Source organism: Camponotus vicinus, unplaced genomic scaffold (assembly GCF_025532165.1).
Source record: "Camponotus vicinus isolate PSW18456_S1 unplaced genomic scaffold, iyCamVici1.0 SCAF_13, whole genome shotgun sequence".
NCBI lineage: Eukaryota > Metazoa > Arthropoda > Insecta > Hymenoptera > Formicidae > Camponotus > Camponotus vicinus.
The window spans coordinates 665,486-683,206 of record NW_028141949.1 but is presented as its reverse complement, the minus strand read 5'-3'; the positions used below and the strand labels follow the sequence as shown (position 1 = coordinate 683,206).

The 17,721-nt window shown below is 35.3% G+C and overlaps 2 protein-coding genes across 3 annotated transcripts in view; one reads left to right on the top strand and one right to left on the bottom strand.

Annotated features, from left to right (window-relative positions):
• The window catches only part of Timeout (circadian regulator timeout), a 98,756-nt gene that overhangs the window by 26,943 nt on the left and 54,092 nt on the right, over window positions 1-17,721 (top strand). The window lies entirely within an intron of this gene.
• On the bottom strand, window positions 8,070-12,131 carry LOC145964625 (uncharacterized). Its single transcript, XM_083087601.1, has one exon. It carries the CDS (start codon window positions 11,393-11,395, stop codon window positions 8,639-8,641), a length of 2,757 nt encoding a protein of 918 aa, XP_082943727.1. The 5' UTR covers window positions 11,396-12,131; the 3' UTR covers window positions 8,070-8,638.

The window sequence follows — 17,721 nt, the reverse complement described above, 5'->3', positions numbered from 1 at the left end:
CATATGTGTTATATATATATATATATATATATATATATATATATATATTATATAACAGAAATTTTTATATATATAATATAAAATAAGTTAAATTTTGCGAATTTTTATAATCCTTATAGCTCCAAAAAGAAAAGAATAAATTTCTGCAAATAACTTTTATATATATTTATTTTTTTAAGCATGGCAGTAAAGTAGTATAATAGAAATAAAAACGAAAATCTTATATAATGGGCATGCGCAATTTGTTTCTTAAAAATAAATGAATCAATATTACTGCCTTTTTTTTATTTTATGCATACAATCTGTGATTTATTTTAAACGACATATAAGTACATATGTTACATGAATCATGTGCATCATTTTGGAATTTGGTGCAATCTTTATTTGTATTCGGCACTCTTTAGTGCTCGATATTAAAAAAAAAGTCGATTCGCCTGGTTTTATCACTTGATGTATCGTTGGGCAGGTCAGGTCGTAAATATTCCTGGAGATTCCGACCTCGGACTTTCGTAATCCTGAAATATACGAGGGAATAAATCGATTGACCGTGCGTATTTTTCGTGGCTCGCCGCAATTTAACAGACGGCAGCAGTTGCATTCACTGCGAAAAAAACGCCGGATCAAATCTCAGCACGAAGGCGTGAAATTATTCTGATAGTGCTGGACAATATGTATCAGAAAATTTTTTGAGAGATTGTTATTTCAAATTTAAATATCTATATCTGAAACTAAATTGAAAAATTGTTATTATTCTCTTTTCTAAAATATAAATCATTTACTCCAATACAGTTATTAATATTCCAAAATTGCATTACTGCTAATTCATAGCAGCAATTTACGTCACAATGTGAAAAGTGTAATAAAAACACAAATGTGTTTTACCGGTATACGTATTACAACAAAGGTCAAAAGCATAAAGTGTTTCGAATACTCCATCCGATAAAATCGTGTACGTGACAGTAAATCTGTGGTTAATGGAATCACCGTTGTAAGCGTAGTCGCTATTTGAATTACAGGCATATATGGAATTGTTGAAACGCTCGTTACAATAATTTTTTTTTCATAGTAATGCTAATAATCCATTAATAAAGTGGTGAAAAATCGGGCTGCTTAATCTGGACGTAATAAATGTTTTTGTAAAAAAGTATGAAATCATTTATTTTATTAACTGATAAGAAAAGTATTGGAAATGTTCTTTTCCGATTTTGAGCTTTGAATATATTGTAGCATAAATCGAAAAAAGAGAAATATTTTTTTATTTGTGCTGATATATCGTTCTGTTAAAAAAAATATAATATATTAACAATATTACGTACTATTAAACTACTATTAGAATAAGTAATAAATAAACTAATATAATATTAGAATAAATAATAACATAAAAAAGTTGCAACAAAGATAAAGATAATGAAATAATTCCTTAAAATAAATGAATATATATTTTCAGCACTATATGAAACAGAATGCGCGCATTAATCAAGCAATTTTGAACCTTTTAAACATTAGCGAAACGGGATTTATCTCTATACCTATAATTCTCGATACTAGTTAAAGGACAGGTGAAACAAAGAGATATAGAAAAGGTATTTCCACAACGATTTATTTCAATTATTCCAACAGTCCAGCAACCTTACCATCACTACGTGTGAATATGAGTGTCTACATGTCTATGCGAATCTCACTTTGAAGCCGTCATTGTAATTTAAATTTTTAGTCGGGGATGGTAAGATTATTTCCGTGTAAATAATGGAGTCAATTAGTATAGCTAATTATTTTCCAGAGCCTCGGCGCTTGAGCTCGTCAATCATTTCTAAAAAGTATAGTAGAAAGTAACGATCGTTGGCGCAGGCAAGCTTTTGAAACATTGCATATTCAGGAAGGAGGAATTTACATTTATCTGTCACACACGCGCTTGACATATATGCGATTAAAATATGCATATAAAAAGCTATTGACTATTACGCGTACATTTATTTAATTAATAGAATTTCCTACAGTATTATAAATGCAAAAATCCGACACAAAATCATAATTCCGATTTTTTTACTTTTGCTGGATAATTGTGATAAAATATTGCGATAATTATAAAATATCTATCCAAATTTTTCATACAATATTTTTCATCGAAACGGAGCATCGTTATTATCGTGGATGATATCTCTCTCTCTCTTTTATTATTATTATTATTAGCGCGCTTACTTTTTTGTTTCTCTTGAGAGCAAGTTAGAGAAGATAAAAATTACTTCAATAATTTTTATCTAAAGCGTACTATTGGCTTGTGTGATTAACTTGCATATTTTTATATTTTAAAAAAATAGTGAAGCCATAAAAAAACTTAAAAAAAAACTAAAAAAAGCTTTAAAACGAAATAAACGTTTTGCGAAATTAGTAAAACTAACATAAAGTTCCAGTGTATTGTAGTAGGAATTTTCTTTCTACATGGCCGGCGTAAAAATTCTCTTTTTCTTCTCCAATTGTCTTACTCGTATTTTATTTCAAATGTATCCCTATAAATTTTCTGAATGAGACGCATTTGCAGAAGTATTATTGTATATAAAATATATATTTTCGTATTTATTGCTAAAATTTTTTTTTCTAGTCCATTTCAAAATTTTTTTTTATTATTATATATGAATTCTGTATATACAATACATCGTATTCTTTCTTTCTAGATAGATTAGAATATTAGAATAATTAGAAGTTGTTTCTAAATTGAATGAAGATTATAAATCATTTTAGACCTACACTCTTTTTGTTAATAAAAATTAGAGATATATTTTTGACGTACTAATTATGTAAATGTTAGTGCCAGTTAAATCATCGTAAAATTCCGTGAAAAGAAACACACGATGAGACTGAAAACAAATAAAAAGACCACAAAGCTTGCGGAACGTACGATCGGAAAGAGCACAACGAGAAGGGTAGCGGTTTGCGGTGATCGGAGATGAAGAGGATCTCTGCTTCTCCTACCATGAAGACCTAGTTTACCTTAGCGTCGTGTCGGTGCTCTCTCCTTTGTACAGAAAGTGTCATAGAGGACGTGGCTCTCGATCAATGCTACTGTGTTCAGAGAGAGAGTTACGTTTCTCTTACTATCTAGCTAAAACGGCAAACATTCGTGCTTCTGTGTCGGTCGTAAGGATTAGTTCAGCTAACTCTATCTCTAATAATGGATAATTGATTCGAGTCAGGTACTTTTTGTTGTATTTATATACAAAATCTTTCATGATTTTTAAGTATTAATTATTCATGAAAATAATATTTATAATACAACTGTTTCACAAATATTAAAAAATATAAAAATATATATTTTTTATTAAAAATGTATATTTTGAAATGTATATTTTGAAAAAATGTAATATTTTTAACGCTTTTCAATGCAATATATATTTTTAAGACTTCTAGAATTCGCGTTTACTTCTAGAATTTTTTATTTTTACATTATTCGATATTAATTTCGATTCTATTAGAATTAATGTTACGAGGAATGCTTTGTGTATATTTCGCCACATATTTCCTTCTGAGAAAACGTAGCTTAAATTTAGCAAAGTTTATTAAAGTTAATTTGGATTATGGAACAATTAATAATTTGTTTTTTTGATACAAATAATTGTTTGAATAGTTAAAAAATAAAACAAATAGACAATGCACGCATAAATTTAGAAAATGCATGTTTATCAAGCTGTTGAATTTATGAATAATAAATTGGAACGCAAAGGACGGTAAGTAGGTTGATCGAATTTGCCATTTACGAAACAATTCTACAAATGAATTCGTAGACCAATTTGCGTAACAAAATATCTTTCTGTTTGCGCGAAACGCTACTGCGTTACCACAGCGTACATAATTATGTACATTTAATCAAAGGTACTTGTGTACAAAGTGCTTTACACCATATTCACATACGAAACATTTTATACGTAGTCGTTAAGTATCTGTTAAGATTATTAAACACAAAAACAATTTGTTTCCATTATTAAGCAATTTCGGCAATTTGCTATAAATAATTTAAAGGTAAGAGATAGATAAGAAAGAGAGATGCTCTCCGAAATAATAAATACATTATAAGAAAAAAATATATATATGTAATTTTTTTATTATTTCATATGTATTACAAAACATCTGAAAAATTAGAATAATTTTTTTATTTGTATGCAAAATAATCTTACTCATTGCATATTTCACATTTCTGCTATTATTCATGTAGAAGATGAGTACTAATCTTTTCACGTGCGCACTTCTGTACTATAATGATTGGCATATATTGCATTGTAACAACGTAGCTTGCAATCTCCCGATGGGAAAAGAGTAATTGTGTTGGGATCGATGTGCAATTGAGTTCGAAATTGCAATATACTTTTTATTGCATGTGTCAATACAAAGTGATGCGGTACGAGTATAATTAAAATTCTAACCAAGTTCAAGATTTCAAATACGAAATGTCATTAAAAAATATCAGATTATATAATTATAATTATAATTTAATAAATAAATAAATAAATAAATAAATATATATATATATATATATATGTATGTATATTATTTTTTATAATGTATTTATTATTTCGGAGAGCATATATATAATATAGCATTATAATTATATATTATTGGATAGATTTTTACTCCTTTTATTTTTTATTTTATTTTAACAGTATTCTCTTTGAGATATATTTGCTTTATTTTTACAAATTTAATTTTTTAACGTTTTTAATGAGAAACTGCAATATTATCTATGCTGTTGTCAGTACTAGTTGTCTGTACGCGTAGGTTAATTTCGAGGGGTAAACCGCTGATCAAAATTACACTAATGCCTACTAATGCCCAATTCCTGGGCATTACTGCTAAATTTTTAAAATTTAATAATTTAAATTTTAATAAATTTAAAATTATTATTTGGAAAAATAGACTTAATAATACTTTAATAACGTCCATAATACGCATTAATACTTCAATAAAACCTAATAATGCTCAAGTAATGCCCAGCAATGCCCAAGCAATGCTCAGTAATGCCTCAAATCTGTACACCGCAATGCCCTCAGCGGTTTACCCGGTTTACTCGGTTAATTTGCGATAAATTTTTCTCTACTCCTTTTTTTTATTTTTGATGATTTTTCTGCTCGATCACTGGCCATTTGAGTGCAATAACACGCACCATATAGTACTCGTATATAAAGAGAACAATTGTACTAGAATCGATATATGCAGATGAGTTCCAAACTGAATTCTATTTTTCATCGATGAAGTTAATATTACGAAATAGTACAGGCGTCTTGGTAAACCGACTTGCACAGAGGGGAGCAAGGGATAACGAACTTCTGCAAGATGTTACTGAATTTGCCAATTCCGTAGCTTCGGGGTGAACCGAGGGCCGCTATACGGTGATTAAATTTCCTAGTTGCACGATGAGTTGTTTTATAGAAAATTTAAACTGAGGCTCAAGGTTGCCCGTCTTACAGAATCGTATTCAATATACTTCGTAGGTATCGTTTTTCCTTATTGCCATCTCGACTCGTTATTATTATCGTTGTTCGGAAATTTTCCCGCCGGCTAAAAGGGCAATGCTTTAAATTATCTACAAAATTACATTTGTGTAAATTCGAGATCTTACAATTTAGCAACGGATCTTTAGCGCCTTAGATAATTCTGCAGTAAAATCTATTAATATTTAAAAAAACGATCACTTTTCTGGCTTCTTGTAGTTATAAAAAATTATTAAAATTATTTTATTTATATTTAATTGATTAATAACTATTTTTTTTCGTTGTATTTGAATTTCTGTATCGTGGAAGAATTAACTACGAGCAAAAGAAATTTTTGCTTGTTATCGTTGGAGTTAATGAGGTTATAATGAATACGATATAAGAGTGTTTATCTTGCTTTAATTAACGTGTGCGGTAAGTTGTAGGGAATCTGACATAGATCTGATTAAAATCAAAATCTTGCAAAAACAAAGATAAACATTATATATGCAGGTTTTGTTTATCTTTCCAGAGAGAATAATAAATATTTATTCAGAATATTATTTATATATACCTATCTAATAATAGCTTTATTAAACAATCAAAATTTAGTTTTAATAAAGCAGAAAAAAGACTTGAAAATAACATTTATTTTCTAATAGAAAAAAGAATACTTTTTTAATTATTACGAAAGTCTTTTTTAATCAATTTGTTTTAATATGTTGATTTAAGAATAAATGATTAAGAATAATTTTATTTTTAACAAATATTTCAATTGAATGCTTTAAAATAAAAAGATGTCAGGCACGACAATAATATTTCTGACATTGAAATGCGGAGGAGCACAATTTTGACAACTTTATTAGTCAAGGTAAAATATGACATATTTGAGATTGTAATATAGAAATATATGTATTACATATAAAATAATTAACATTGATTTATTGTACTTACCTACTGGATGTATATTGATGATTCCAATTATAAACCGGTGATACATCAATATTTATCTTTCATGAAAACTAAAGAAATAATAGGAATTAATATGTATATATATCGCCTAACTCATTAAAAATCAACATAAAAGAATATATTATGGCTAGAATTATTTTTTAAAATTACGTTTATGCTGTTTATAGTAGCAAAGAAAATCACATATATATTTTTATAATATTATATATGTATGTGTGCATTATTATATAAAATAAAATGTATATCTCTCTTTTTCTCCAGAATAGTTTCTTAAGAATATTTATATGAATATTCTTTTGTATATTATGAAATATTGCATTATATATCATTCTTTTATGTGCAAAGAATATCAAAAACAAAAAAATATACGAAGGCAAAGAGGAAAACGAAGATGCATCTTTGTACATCGGTTTATTATTATAGCGGTATTTTGACACTGGTTATTTTAAGAAAGATAATATTTAGCTTCTTCGCTATTTGTCTATCTGTTCTTTCTTTCTTTCTCTCTCTCTCACACACACACACTCTCTATCTCTCTCTCTCTTTCTTTCGTATGCATTCTTTCTTCTTTTTTGTATTTATTAAGAAGTCTTGACAGCTTACCAAGCTTAGTGGAATTAAGTATGGAAGCAATATTTCTGTACATCCCGTTTGGCCGCATCGTTTCAAGAATGGTTTTTTGGATTATCATTCTTTCTTTTTCTTTCTCTCGTTCTCTTACACACTCGATTTTTCGCACATACACACACACACACACCGTTCGATAAAAGTTCTTTCGCTTAACAGTTTCGCTCTCGCTTCCGGCATCTAGTTTTATCGTTCAAGCATACTATTTGCCACCGCAAATTTTTCGCACTCTTTTCCCACCTTTTCCTACATTCTGCATTATTTTGGCGCTGGCCTACCTTTCTCTACCACGTTCACGTTTTTCTATCTTTTGCTAACCTTATGCTCTCTTCCTATTTTTATTACACTCGCACTTTATTTTTTATTTCAGTCACAATATAGTCTTCTCAGGAATTGAGCGTGCCGCGAAGAGTCAAGCTCTCAAAACGCGGCATGTAACCATTATTATTGTCACTATGTCCAATTTATTGGTCTGATTTAGCCAATTATTTAAATCGATAAGCCCGCTTACTCGTGAATATTGTCACTCGATTATGACACGCGATATCGAAGATGTCAGAAAACATTAAACACTAATGTCGAGAATTTGGATTACGATTTTTCGCGCGTATTATCTCATTTAGTTATTTTCGCATTTGTGCGTTTTTTTTTATAATTGGCATTTATTATCAAGAAAGTCTCACGCGGCATCGATCAGCCGCGATGTATGATTCAAAATTGTGTCGAATTTTTCGCACGCAGCTTTTTCCCCGAGTTTTTAGTTTATAGTATGCGTCCTGTATTTTTCGGCATATGTGTATTTGCAGCTCTGGATGTGTTTATACATGTCAAAATCTACATGAAATGGCGCGGTGATCCTCGTTCGTGCTTTTAACGTCTTGGTTACAACGCTTGACGCTTGTATCTCCGCTGTTGATGAAGTTTGTATAGTGCTATCGTCGGATAATTTTCACCGGATAAACTATACCGATATCGACATTGAGATGAATTTACTTGGTTATTCCAGATAAGCCAGATACATGATTACAGAAACTGATTTTGTAAATAACACTATTTTTTATTTATATCTGTATGAATATCTTTCTCCGATTATTAATTTTAAATTCTCGGTAATCTCTCGACAATATTATCTGCCTTTCCCTTATTATTTACAGAAGATTCAAATTATCGATTGAATAATTTATTATTTTTAGATATTGCACCTCTCGTGATCCGCAACATATTGGCGGTTTCCGAAGCGATACGGATTAACTCGGAGTATCTCGTTCCCAACTTCGACGTTTAGTCGCCCGTTCTCTTCTCAGTGGTTTCCGCAGTCAGGACGATGCTTCCAACTTTCTGATTAACACTTCAGTTAACGTGCTCGGCAGATCCATTTAGATCCCGTCACAATAACAAGATGCACACTTTTGATCAGCGACATATTGCGCTTGTTACTTGAAAATTTTTTTCAAACACACGTCGATCAGCTGTGACTTTCTTCGTGATTGTTGAGGCAGCGTCGTCGATGCTTCTCGGTCGCGATTCTCGATGTCCAATTGCCTGTCCCTTTCGAACAGACGAACATATTCCGACTCGGGTCACCAAAGCTCTGCGGTAGGTGTGAGAGTGTGCACCTCGATGTTTTCGTGGCGATGATACCGATCCGTCCGATGCACGGTTGCTCTTCGCGAAAGGACGACGGTCAGCGCCGCGACAGCGCCGAGAGCTGCACCGACCAGCACCAACATCCCAGGATGAGCACCGGATAGAGCTTCGGATACTCTAGCGCCGGCTGAATCGGTCGCCCGGCTGTTCAATTCCTCCGCTATCGTTTTCGAATCGTCCGATATCGCGCTCTCCTTCGTCGAGTTATCCATTCTGTCCGAGTACCTCTCGATCGTTTTTCCTTCCACGTGCGAAGTCGCCGACGAAGGAATCTCACTAACGCCTGACGCGGCAAGTTTTCTCGTTTCGTTTTTTCGCGTCTCGCCATCGGCCCGATTATCGAAAGTTTGCGGACGCGATTCCGCGTCTTCCATTCCCATAATGGATAGCTTGGGGTCGTGCGGTGCTTGAGAGGCCGAGGGGATGACGACGTGCTTGATTAAATTCTGATCCATCGAGGTACGATTTGTTTTATCGCTCTTTCGACTCGGTTCCCTGCTCGTTCGCGTCGTGATTGACGACGTTACGTTACGGAAGGACGTCGGCGCCTCGTAGATTCGTGGTTTTTTTGGCATTTTTGACGTAATGGAGGTTTTCGCGGACGAGAGAACATTTGAGTCACCTTCAATTTTTGATTCCATTTTCGCGTTTATGGGAAATAACTCTGGAGAATCCGTGATGTTGCGACGAAAATTCGCACCTTTAATATTGGAAGACATTGTGACGTTTGGCTGATCAGTAGGCGATGTATGTTCGAGCGTGAAGATGACAGATACGGTAATCGAAGTTCTCGTCGTCGCGACGGTTTCCGTGATCGTGGAAATGGAATTCGGCGGTGGTGGCAGCTCGTGCAAAAATAATCCCGCCAATTTCCGCGGACTGAAACATCGAGCCGGCTGGTTCGATTGTTGATTCGATTCGCGGTGCTGTCTAATCCATTCGCCCAACCAGTAGAGATCCGCCGTGCAATTCCAATTGTTTTTGCCGAGCTTAAGAATGCGCAGTTGCGGCAGCATAAACGCGAGATCGGATCTAACGGTACTGATGTTGGTCGCCGAAAGATTTAGTTCTACCAGACTCTTGCAGGCGGACAGTGCAGCGTCATCCGCCAATAATTGTTCCGCAAGAACCGGACTACGCGACACGTCTAACATTATTAGCCTCTCCGGGGTCGGTACAGGAAATGCCATATCACTTTGTTCTTCCTGATGTCGATGAAGCGATGTGAGACCCGACATCCGGAGCTTGGCCAGATTACTCGGCCCACTTAGAGTATTAGTTGATAACGCTTTGATAGGATTATCGGATAGATCCAGTTCGGTGAGCAGAGGCAGTTGACCGAATGCGCCTACTTCGATCTCGCTAATGTCATTATCGTTCAATGTTAGCGATTGCAAGTTATACAATCCATTGAGATCGTCAAGCTTTAGCGCGGTTATCACGTTTCGTTGAAGCTTAAGCATCATGAGACTACTTGGCAAGCTTCCTGGTACTTTCGAAAGTGCGTTTCCAGACAGATCGAGCTCCTCTAAAACCTCCAATCGTCCTAAAGCATCGTTTTCGATATCCGTCAAACGATTGTCGGCAATATCTAGCATACGTAGCAAGGGATAACTGTCCAAGTCGCCGCTTCGAATGGTAGTCAGTTTGTTACCGGCAAGTCTGAGCGCCCTGACTGATCTCGTTAAAGCGGCTGGAACTCTCGCCAGTCCAGTTCTAGATGCATCTACCGTCTCCAATCTTCTTCCAGTACCCAATAATAGAGATACATCCCTCTCTTTTAGCGGATTTTCCGCGAGTTTCAAAACAGATAGTCCCGGTAACGGTTGCAGCGTTCCTGAGGCCGCTCTGGCCAATCCATTTCGCGAAACGTCGAGTTCTCTCAATCTGTCGAGACTTTCGAACCACCTGGCGCCCAAAACTTGTAACTGGTTACCACTTAAATCGAGTTTCTGCAGGGAATATAACGGCGTGAGCGCGCTATCCGGCAAGTCTGCCAACCTGTTGTCCGACAGATCGAGAAATTCCAGCCGGTCCAAACCGCAAAACGCGTTCTCGTCCACCATGCCGATCGCGTTTTTACGTAAGCTCAAACGCACGAGACCGATGAGCGTCCTAAAAGAATAGTCACTAATATCCGATAAAGAATTGTCCGATAAATCCAGGCATGTCAGCTCGCTCAGATTCATCACGTGAATCATTAGCGTGTCCTTTATTCGCGGTAAATTGTTGCACGATAAATTCAGCGACCTCAAGCGTTCAAGACCGCGCCACGACGTGTTAAATGACACTAACGAACAATTTGTCACCGCAAATTCGATTAGATACGGCAGTGCTTCTACCGTTGCATCCGCAAATTTCTCCGACGATGTATCGTTTATCCCCGATGTGTCATTCATCTTTAGATTATTACCCGGAGTACCGATCATCCCGAAATTGTTCACTAGATCGGCGGTCTCCAGTTCGTCCAGGAGAAGAGCGATGTCCGTTCCCTCGACGCTGTTTACCGAGAAACTTCTTACTCCCATGGGTATTTCCGATAGACCGGGTACGCGTCCACGACACGTTACGTCTAACAAAATCGGCGCATAATCGCTCTTCTCGATACCATTCTGGTGATGACACTTGCAAAGGTCCGGACAGGCGGAACCGCTCGCCATCAAGGCGAGCAGCACTAACGGAAGCCACATCGCTTCCAAGGCGACGTCTTCACATCTCGTCCGCTGTCCAGGAGGATCTCACGACGTCGTTCGTCTGCTCACGGGCAAAGTGACGAGACGACGACGATATCGGGAATCGCGACAACGCGTGCCGCGGGTTCATCTACGGGACGGAATTGACGTTGCACGATCGACGTTGGTAGCTATCGACAATGATGGATGCCGCCAAAAGCGTTGTATAGATTATATATATATATATGTATATATATATATGCGATATATATATATATACGAAATGCCAATACCGGCAAGTACTATCGGTCTCATCGAACGTGATGTCCATACGAAGGACTGACAAACACTGCGGCGCTCGCGACTCGTAGCTGCACCCGCCACCCTCGCTCCTTTCCTCCCCTCCCCTCTGTCCTGCGTTTCATCTTCCTACCTACCTACCCTTCCGCTGGCTTCTCTCCCTCTCGCACCCTCATCTCGTTCCCCTCTATCTTCCGACACTCGGCTGTGTGCCGCCACCTACAACCATTTCACCCTCTTTGCCGTACGTATATTCCCTCTCTTTCTATATATATCAGTCCTGTATACGGATATATAACTACCACCACTACCACTATTGCCCTCGCCACCACTACCGGCAGCCGTCGCTTTTGCTCTCGAACTCGATAAGAGGCGCGAGCGCGCTTGCGTCCTCTGACAGCGTACTGACGCGTAGAGCCGGTATTCTACGATTTCACCAACTATCCTTGCTATCAGCCAACTCACTAACTGCTGCCTAGCGAAGCTTCCTCGCTTTTTATAATCGTGCTCTCTGTGGAATTTGGACTTATTTTTTGATCTATTATCGTTTTTCTATATTGCAACCATTTCGCATAGACATATTGCTTTTAACGTTCTTTTTAACGAAGTCAGAAATACATAAAAACCTAATATTCTTGCCAAAGAGGTTTCTTTTCTTCCTTTGTGATTTTTTTAACCGATGAAATATTTTACTATATATGCGTTAGTCGATAGCTCATGATAATGAGATAAAATAGAACATATATCAGGGCAAATAAGAAATTAATTGTTATCTTATATAGTTTCGCTTGCTTGGATATTTAATGCAATTAGCCAAGTAGCCAGCGCATGTGGCTTACCCTCATCCTTGGAACAACCGCAAAGAGGTCACGTTCTCGGAAATATTATAGATACTCGTTAAGACAATAAGCACGCACTAAGTTACTAATCCAACTAAAACTTTGCCGGCAGTTTCATGAGTTTTAGTCGCTAGTCGGTTTTCTTAGATTCGATTCGCGTGCCGAGGTTACGGAGGTACAAAGATGCAATTCTCACGAGATAAGGTGAAAGGTCAAAGAATATCTCCTTATACGTATCCTGAACACGCCAAGCGCGATATTATTTTATGGTATATAATATGGTATTTATTTATCATATTTTTTCACATGAATTTTTTGTATTCGCCAGATTAATTTATTTTAACATTTAAGAGGATAACAGTCCAAGTTTCCCTTTTCATTAACATTTTCGCAAGATAATCATATTTTATAATATAATCATATTTTAATATCAGCGTTTTTTTGAAAATATTTCATTTCCGATATTTTCTTCAAGCATTGATACTGCTCGAACGATCTGATTACATCCGATATTTCGAGTAAAAGAAGATTACGGTTTACATTTATATAAAAATGTACCGTGCTTTATAAAATAAACGCATACATACATGAACGTACGCTAAGTCTAACTAGTTCGTTGAGGATACGAATGTTTTCGAGTACCATAAATTCGTAGCTCTCTGTTTGTAATCCCTGCGGTATCATCGTATTACTTGCTGAACCTAGCAATCGAACCACCAATGATCTCTGTGTATAACCCGGTTTTCGATATACTATATCGAATCGCCGATCACACTGACACCGTTACCATTATCGCGGAAGTTAAATGTTTGAGCCGCTGGACTTAAAGAGAGATTTCCACGGTGCTCGATGAAACGGTAATCGTGGCTACCGTGGGATATTGGCGCGAAAGAAGTATAAAAACTAAAACGGTTATCTACTTGACCTCGCGAGATAAATCATCGATTAAAGAGAGTCTTCTCGAACGGAATAACAATCATCACCTGTCTTCTGGAAAAATATGTGATGGTCCATTTCATGGATGGATTTGGAATGAACGTGTCTGGCGTGCACAAATATGATACAGTTTTTTAGTTCGTAGCATTTCGCTGTCATAAATTTAAATATTGCATTCCGTAAAAACAAAATGCGATTATACCGCGAAAATGAGTAGGAGAGACAAATCTCGTGCTTTAAATTTTAATTAGATTTTAAAATTATTATATAAGTTATATGTGAAACAAATATTAAAGAAAGTATAAATTAATAATATTTATCTTGTTAATTAATTATCAATGATTATATCGTTAATAATATTCTCATCAGTTTAATTTTTGGCTCATTATTATAGATCGATCTTAAGAGTTTACATTTAGTACACTCTTAATATGCTTCGGATATAAAAGCTTTTTGACGAAGAAGTTAAAGCTTATCTGAAAACGTGTTGTTTCGTTCATATATGTAAACGATTCATTACGCGTGTCACCATCGACTCTACATATGCTCGTCCTCGATTAAGTGCTCTGTAAATTGACCTGAAAAATCTGACGTCGCTTCAGTGCAGGCAGTTGCATGCGATGATTTAATCGCTCTAAGCGGCCATAGAATATCGATGGATCGACATTTGCGATGCGACAATTTCACCAAATACCAGAAATTTCCAACTTTCCAGAGTGGTTGATACGTCGCATTCAAGAGGTACGAGTAAACATTGTGATCATGCAGCCATTCCAATACTTTTCAAACGATTTTCGCGGAGCACTCTAGCTGATGCGCTGCGATGTTCAAACTTCTTCGCTCATTTAAGTGTGGATCTGTGTGTATTTGTATTTCTACATTTTTTTTTGATATTTTAAAATATTCAGTGCATTTCAAGCATATCGAAAATCGATGCAATCGATTAGAAAGTTCAGATAAGATTTGAAACACATCGTATGACATATTCTTGCAGAATATAATTATTTTAATAATTTATATTATTAAATAAACTTAATATATTGTATTTTTTATGTCAATAAGTGGTTATAATGTAGTTGTAACTGTTGAAAGAGAAATATGTAGAATTATTTAATATATTTTTATAATATAAATATATAATAGAAAATATAATATTATATTTTTTTCTTTATATTTCAACAATTAAAAATTAAGAGAAATAAAGAAGGATAATTTTATCATCAACATAAAATCATGCAAGAATATACATATATTCTGTATCTTTCATTATAGCATTCTAGCATTGTTTGAATTTTTCGTGTTTGTTGTGTGTATATATTTTTCGTTTTTGTCCACAATATCGAATAATATTGTCGTTGATGAAAGACATTAACTCTAAATGAGACATAAAACTAGCAATTTATCTACAAAACATATTAGAAATTTTGCATGTTATTTATGTACGTATCATTATACGGGGAAGGGGTTGATTGCTAGGTGTAAGTGGACATTCAGTATGCGGTGGAGAATGAGTCAGGGTGGTGAAGGAAGCAGCGCTTGATAAGGGAAATCTTCTTTCGAGCCTGCGGTGCCGACCGACATGTAATTTCCCTGGAATAGAGGACGGAATCCTGGCTCGGATACTACTGCCCGCACGGGTTACAAAGTTACTTTTACGAGAGTAGTGGGCAAATGTAAATGGGGCCGGTGAGCGGCGGCGTAGCGCGAGCGAAGCGAGAAAAGCGAGCGAGGGATCGAAAAGGGAAAATGAGAGAAAGAGTGGAAGGAACGTGGGGATGGATGGTGAGAGGAGGACGAAGGAGTACAGGATGGAATAAAGGGGATGAGACTGTCGGAGTTTGTAATTGCAGCGGCTTTAACGCGCTGCTGATGGCCGATGGCACCCAGGACTGGGGTAATGGTCTGCACCAAATGTCTCTTCTTGTTAGAGAAGAAGGAAAGAGAGAGAGAGAAAGAAAGAAACGAGAGACGCTGGAAAAGTACTCGAAGAGACATTGAGAGTGCCGGAGACACGTGGAGTCCCGCCGTTTTTTCCGCCACTGATTTTGTGTGCTCGTTCCTTCCCCAATTGACATTTCTTTACCTTGGAATATTGCGAAAGTCCTGGAGATTAATCAATCCATTCTTAAAAATATAGACCTACAAGATTAAAATGAAATGAAATTAATATATTATTAAAATGAAATTAATATATGATAGACAAGTGCGAAATAATAATAATTCTCCCTCAATATCAAAAATTGATACGTGTTCTTTTCGAAAAGAAAGCTTATTTTTGTTTTTCTAAAAGTTATCGTTAATTGAATCCACATATCATGTTTTTATAACCGTCGCTTTGAGTGTATTTTATGTCTTCGTTAAGCTTGATTGTTGGGGGGAGACTGTTTTTATCGATATAGATAACGTTGAAATTTATACAGGTATATTGTGGTCGTTATTTTCCCGAAAATGTTGTTCGTGGATCACTAAATTTTTTCTCTTTGCATTCAGGTGAGGTTTTACAACATAAAGTGGAGGAAAAGGGAAACTTTGATTTAATCTTTGATTTATTCATGAATTTTTTTATAGAGAAATGTATTATTTTCGTTCCTCGTTTACATTATTAATTGAGCTATTATTGAGTTACTATTATTTTGCGATGTTTTTTACAAGTCAATTGTGTAATTTAATTATCTTGATTAGTTTTTTTATTTAAAGAATAAAAAATGAAAAATCTTGAAAACTTTGAAAAGAGACAAATTATTTGAAGTAAATTTATATTATTCTAATAATAATACAAATAATCAAACTGATGAAATTATATATGATGAAATTATATATGATATATTTTACTATAATTTCACAGAATTATATAGACTTTTAATATTATGTTTTTCACAAAATTTATATAAAATTTAATAGAATATACATACAATATAAAGTTTATATGTTATGCACATATCCTTTTACAGAATCCTTGCGTGCTCTTTCTCTGTACAATCGCAAATATATTTCATTTTTAGCGTGTTTTCGCAGATAAATTTATATTTTAAACAGAAATATCAGTCAATAAGAATACTGCAAAGCCAACTTTCTCATAAATATTCAAAGTTCTCGATGGAACATTTAAGAAAAAAAGTTTCCAAGAAAGTTGTCTTCAGGATATTTACACACAATTCATCATTCGAAGGACAATATCTTTCTCCTGTTTTGCTCGAGTACTTAATCCGCCACTAGTTTAAAGGAACACTTATATCGTAAGCACCTATCCCGAATAACATATAAAAAGTTGAAGGTCGAAAATATGATTAATTTTGCAGTCCAGCATTCAAATGCGACGCACGCTTTCGCTCGCCGCCATTGATCGTTATTTCGATGTCAATTTCTCACGCGCCTCACCTACTGAAAGATTGATAAAGACAATTTAAGAGTCGAGAGCATTCTTTTTCCTCCGGCATCAATGCCAGGAATTCACGTTGATCTTGCGATACCCAAGGAAATAGAAAATTCCTGGTCTCAAAGTAGGACGCGGTTGGACAGGAACGAAAGGAACGAGAACGTGCTGGCGAACACGTCGAGGTCTCTTTTTTAGGTAGGGTTTACCGTGGTGGCAGGAAGTCACGACGAAGGACGATAACGGGTTGACTCGTAAACGTCGACTCCCGTATAATACATCCTTTTATACCCGCTGTAGTTATTCGCGCTCATACAACTTCTAGTGTCCCGCTCGAAATCGAGCCGCTCGGCCGTTTCTAAGGATGAGGAAACGAATGCGAATGACTATTGCAATCGTGGAGGTAGATACGTTGATGTATCCTTCTTTAGAGTAGCCTCGCGATCTCGTTCGAACGAGATATGGCGCGTGCAGACCTTCGTAACCAAAATGGAGTTTTAATGTGTATTTTACAGGACAAGAAGCAATTTCTACTATCTCGATGTACAATGTCAAGCAGAAAAAAAGATAACGACGAATGGCAAGTCGCAACTTACAAATTAACCTTGTAAAATTAAATGTGTCTAATAATAATAGAATATGATGATCGTTGTTTTATGTAACGTATACCGACATCGCTGGATTGTTATTAAATTGTAAGAAAAATGTTGTTTACATTCTGAAAACTTTATTATCTTAAAAGTTAATTCACGCTTTATTTTAATACAGAAATTAATTGTAAGATTAATCCAAAGAAACATTAATCGAGTATAAAATATTAAGAATTAGAGATAGGTTCACGGTATCTTGAATTTCTATCTAATCAATGTTACGACGTCTCTCATATTGGCGCTAGT

Excerpts from the sequence above, each read along its gene's own strand:
- LOC145964625 (XM_083087601.1), bottom strand. The coding sequence starts at position 11,395 with ATGTGGCTTCCGTTAGTGCTGCTCGCCTTGATGGCGAGCGGTTCCGCC.